This window comes from Pelodiscus sinensis, chromosome 4 (genome assembly GCF_049634645.1).
Source record: "Pelodiscus sinensis isolate JC-2024 chromosome 4, ASM4963464v1, whole genome shotgun sequence".
Lineage (NCBI taxonomy): Eukaryota > Metazoa > Chordata > Testudines > Trionychidae > Pelodiscus > Pelodiscus sinensis.
In genome coordinates this window covers 89314240-89319875 of record NC_134714.1, presented here as the reverse complement: position 1 = coordinate 89319875, position 5636 = coordinate 89314240, and the positions used below count along the sequence as shown (strand labels likewise).

The window sequence follows — 5636 nt, the reverse complement described above, 5'->3', positions numbered from 1 at the left end:
ATAACTGGATAACCATTCTCAGAATAGCTATTAATGGATCACAATCATGCTGGAAAGGCATAACAAGTGAGGTTCTACATGGGGTCTGTTTTGGGACCAGTTCTGTTCAATATTTTCATCAATGATTTAGATGATGGCATAGAGTATGATTTTTAAGTTTGCAGATGATACCAAGCTGGGAAGGGTTGCGAGTGCTTTAAAGGAATGGATCAAAATTCAAAATGATCTGGACAAACTGGAGAAATGGTCTGAGGTAAATAGGATGAAGTTTAATAAGGACAAATGCAAAGTATTCCACTTAGGAAGGAACAATCAATCTCACGCATACAGAACGGGAAGCAACTGTCTAGGGAGGAGTACTGCAGAAAGAGATCTAGGGATCATAGTGGACCACAAGCTAAATATGAGTCAACAGTGTGATGCTGTTGCAAAAAAAGCAAACATGATTCTGGGATGCATTAACAGGATTGTTGCGAACAAGACACGAGAAGTCATTCTTCCACTCAACTCTGAATTGATTAGGCCTCAGTTGGAGTATTGTGTCCAGTTCTGGGCAGCACATTTCAAGAAAGATGAAATTGGAGAAGGTGCAGAGAAGAGCAAGGAGAATGATTAAAGGTCTAGAGAACATGACCTACGAAGGAAGACTGAAAGAATTGGGCTTGTTTAGTTTGGAAAGGAGAAGACTGAGAGGGGACATGATAGCGGTTTTCAGGTATTTAAAAGGGTTTCAGAAGGATGAGGGAGAAAAATTGTTCTCCTTGGCCTCTGAGGATAGGACAAGAAGCAATGGGCTAAAACTGCAGCAAGGGAGGTTTAAGTTGGACATTAGGAAAAACTTCCTAACTGTCAGGGTGGTGAAACACTGAAATAAATTGCCTAGGGAGGTTGTGGAACCTCCAACTCTGGAGATATTTAAGAGCAGGTTAGATAGACATCTATCAGAGATGGTCTAGACAGTACTGGGTCCTACCATAAGGGCAGGGGACTGGATTCAATGACCTCTTGAGGTTCCTTCCAGTTCTAGTGTTCAATCATTCTATGAAAGTCCCCGCTTGCAACTTTCTGTACAGGCCATTGTTCCTGAATATATGCATGCCATGAACTTTTCCAGACCACCTCGAGTTGATGTCAGTGAAATGCCTCCGGTGATGCATAAGTTCCTGCAACACTATGGAGAAGTATCCCTTTCTATTGATGTACTCTGTGGCAAGGTGATCTGGTGCTAAAATTGGAATGTGTACACCATCTATTGCCCCGCCACAGTTAGCAAAGCCTATCTCTGCAAAGTCATCCACTATTTCATGCATATTTCCCAGAATCATGGCCCTCTGTAGCAGAACACAATTTATTGCCATGCATGCTTGCAGTAATACAGCCCCAGTGGTAGACTTCCCAACTCTAAATAAATGTATAGCTGTCTGGAGTCACCAGCTTCCAGACAGAATTGCCACATGTTTCTCTATCGAGAGGACAGCTCTCATTCTAGTATCCTTGCACCCCAGGTCAGGGGTCAGCTTAGCACACAGCTCCAGGGAGGTTGCTTTACTAAAGTTCTGTACACACTTGTCTTCATCCCACAACTGCATGATGATGCAATCCCAAAAGCAATGCTAAGCTGCTGCTGTTCATGTCATGCAGAATGTCATGTTGCCTGAGAGTCATCTTCTATCAGTAACTTCAAGATTAACTGCTCTACCATTCATGATGTCCTCAGGACACCTACAGAGCATAGGAGAAAGGTGCAGGATCCATCCTTTCTCAGGCTATGTCTACACTACAGAGTTTTGACAGACAAACTCATTTTCCTGACAAAACCTGACTTACATCCACACTGCAATTGCATTCTTTTGAAAGTAAATCGAAAGAACAGAGGGGGGTTTTCCAACACTGATAATCCTCTTTCTACGAGGAAGAAGCCTTTTTCCGAAAGAGCTCTTTCTGAAAAAGGCGTGTGTGGATGGAGAAGAGGGAGTTCTTTAGAAAGAAGAGGAAAGAGGAAAAAGCACAGGTGCCCTGGTGGCCACTCCATACATAGTAATCAAGCTTAAATGAGAGATAGCATCTATTCAGTGTGGACGCTATCTTTCCAAAAAGCAGATCACTTTTTCGATGCGCTTTTGCTGTGTGGACGCTTTCTTTCGGAAAATGTTTTTTCAGATGATCTCTTCTGGAAAAGCTTCTTCCGAAAGAAGCCTGCAGTCTATATGTAGCCTCAGTGCAGAGTGAATGGAAAAATGGCGCAAAAGGAACCCAGAAACCACTGCAGGCCTGGAACCCAAAACAGTGCCCGGCGGGACATTTTGCACAATCCCAAGATGTGCTGCACTCTGTTCTGCATTCCCACAACACCTACTGACAGATGCTGCTGCCAGAAACTGTGGTATACACACCCATAGTGCATTGCTCAAACTATCGATGATGGTGCTCCCAATGTAGACATAATCTGTCAACTGAGGGAGCACATTTGAACATACATTCACAATTTTGATTTTGTCATTTTTTTGGTGTCAACGTTAGTTTAGTAAATAAACTTTACCGTGTAGACAAGCCCTGAGATTTCTCCCTGTAAAATGATTGCATGTGTAAGTGTGTGTACAGTTATGCCTGTCTGTTTACTTGCTGCTCTTCATTGTTGCTGTGAAAACATAATGTGCTGGATCTCACAATCATCTCTCAATCAGGGCAATGAAACATTTGGGCTATGTCTAGACTGGCCACAAATTCCAGAAAAGGGATGCAAATCAGGTGAGTCAGCATAGGGAAATCCGCGGGGGATTTAAATATCCCCCGCGGATTTAAATAAACATGTCCGCTGCTTTTTTCCTGGCTTGGGGAAAAGCCGGAAAAAAAGCGTCTAGACTGGCACGATCCTCCGGAATAAAGCCCTTTTCCGGAGGATCTCTTATTCCTACTTTCAAGGATCGCACCAGTCTAGACGCTTTTTTTCCGGCTTTTCCCTATGCTGACTTACCTGATTTGCATCCCTTTTCAGGAATTTGTGGCCAGTCTAGACGTAGCCTTGGGCTGGAAATTTTGGGATGCAATATTGGTTAACGCATGGCGTGGTGGGCTGGGAGTTGTCAGATATGTACTCTCTTCTTCACACTGCTGTGTGACCTTGGTCAATCTCCCCCCATTCCCACCATTTGTCTGTCTTCCTTATTGGACCCAATTCAGGATAGCAGTTAAGCACAGTTACTTATGTTAAGCCCCATTCAGGGATAGCACTTAAGCACCTACTCAAGTACTCTTCCTGAACAGGGATACTTTCCTGAATTTGGCTTTAGATAGTAAGCTCTTGAGGACAGGGATTGTCTTTCACTATGTGTTTGCACATTACCTAGTCAGATGGGATCTCAGTCTCAGTCAGGACCTCTAGGCACTATGATAATACAAATATTACATAATAAGCTTCTGGTTGAGGCTTGTTCTTTATTGAAGTTCTAAGTTTCCCACAACTTTTAAGGCTCTGAATCAGACCTTAATCTCCCCTTTACATGGAAAGTACAACTTCTGGGGAAAGAATCCTGTCAATTGTGCCTGATTTAAACAAGATTCTTGCAGTTCCAGTAATTACACATTTTGTCAATTCATCTATGTTTAAAATGAGCAAAACCAAGTTCCTTCCTCTCACGTCGGCTGCAAATAATGCGGCTTTTCCATTTGGAGAGCTGAATAGGGAGACATAACATAATCTTCAAGGAGTTTCTTTCTCTTTTAGTAACTCAGAGACTTACTGTAACAAGAGTCCTTCTTTCTGTGAAACCTGCTTAACATACTGGACTAAGCAAACTATCTCCTAAAGAGTGTGAGCTGTGTGTGTGTGTGTGTATGTGTGTGTGTATGTGTGTGTGTGTACCTTGCTCTGGGCTTGGCTCTTGAGGACGCTTTTGCATTTATCGATGTACTAATTGAGCAATGCATTTTAGACAGCATCTATGCTCTGATTTGTTTTGTTGTGTTTTTTTTCTCTTTCTCCCTTCTTCCCCTTTTAATTTGTCTAGGCAAAAAATCCCCTCCAGTGTTGTTTCCTGCAAAGACCATTTTTAAGAGCTTGTTGGACAGCGCGGGGCTCTTGAAGTGATAGCTAATTGGTGAAAGAAAGGCCCTGATTGTCTTGAGGGAACTGGAAAGTGCTGCGTGTGCTGCTGAAAGAGACTAGAGAGAAGGTGCCCGGTTTCGCTGAGCAGCTGCTGCTGGAGATGTTTGGAGATTACATCAGCATTGGAAAAAAGGGGCAAAAAAAAAGTCCAACTTCACAGAGATGGAGTTTATGGAGATTTTTTTTCCTTCCAAAGGTCTTCTGACAATACTGTCATTGTCAATATAAGAGTTGTTAATTCTTTATGAATAGCACATGGGGCCTCTTGACTAAATAGTACGTTACATGTCCCAAATCTGTCAGCTGGACTCTTCTCTCACATGCTAGTGAGCTCACTTTGATTGGAATGTAACAGGAATTGCTGGGCTGGCCACACAGCACTGAATACAGCATTATATAATTAGATCGCCCAGAGTATTTTTTCACATTACCTCATTATTTTAGATTAAATATGGAATCAGGCCTTTTGATGATTTTAGTGGTTATAATTATATTAATACGATTCATTTTATGGTCCTGTCTCAGTGCTTATTTAGATTATAAACTGTCCCGGAGGTTTCCTGACAAGACAGAAAAGGAATAGGTCCCTCAAAAGGGCTGGCATACATTTGATTTGATAACAGAGAGGACTGGACAGTGTAACATAGATTTTAGGTTCAGAGTTTGCTCTTTTCCCTGGCTGGAATGACCTCGTCTGAACGATTTTTCAGGAGGTCTTACAGAGGGAAAAACGAAGTCAACTGACTCCTTATCAGAGTAGGTCATGAAGTTGCATCTGGAACAGGCTTGAGGACGTTTGCCAATTAAATGAACTGGAGAGTCTGAAAGAAATCCTATTGTTGAGCAGCCCAGGGCAGCCAATGCCATTTATTAAGAAGTGAAATGTGATGGCTTGCTGGCTGCTCTGCACTTAAAAACGCCAGCTGCCATGACTGCCTGCATGCAACAACTGACCCATGTCCAGATGTATATGAAGAGTAGCCTCCCATCTCAGCCTCCATGTGTATGTGATTGAACAGCAGAAGTAACAGTTTTACCTGCCCAACTCACTCATTGCCGGGTTCCTTTTCTAGCTCCTCCCATTCAGCTATGCCCAGATCTGATTGAATGGAAGTGTTATTTGGTGAATGTTGCCATTTGCCATCAAATGGCTTATCTGAGTAACAAAGCGAGCTGAATACCATCACCAAGTGAGTCACTAGAATAAACTGTTCAGTGGAAATCGTCACTACAGAGCCAACAGTTGTAGGCCAACTCCAGCATGTGGTACCAGGCAGGCAACTGGGTATTTAATATGTGCCACTTCATATCTTCAAAGCACGGTGCACAGAGTTTATTCAACCTCCATGATACCTCCATGAGGTAGGTTAGTTTCCCCGTATTTAAAATGCAGATAATGGACACAGAGAAATTAAATGACTTGCCTAAAATCATATGATAAATCAGTGATCCAGTCAGGATCGAAACCCCAGATTTTCCTGATCATGCTTGGCTCCAAGTGAAAAGTGAAATGGGAGACTGGGTTTTATTT

The 5636-nt window shown here is 42.6% G+C and overlaps 1 protein-coding gene across 1 annotated transcript; it reads left to right on the top strand.

Annotated features, from left to right (window-relative positions):
• The first annotated feature begins 4556 nt into the window (after positions 1 to 4556).
• Positions 4557 to 4688, top strand: SMIM38 (small integral membrane protein 38). Its single transcript, XM_075928783.1, has one exon. It carries the CDS (start codon positions 4557 to 4559, stop codon positions 4686 to 4688), a length of 132 nt encoding a protein of 43 aa, XP_075784898.1.
• Positions 4689 to 5636: the final 948 nt, after the last annotated feature.

Bases quoted from the DNA above. Each gene is read 5' to 3' on its own strand.
- SMIM38 (XM_075928783.1), top strand. From the start codon at position 4,557: ATGGAATCAGGCCTTTTGATGATTTTAGTGGTTATAATTATATTAATA.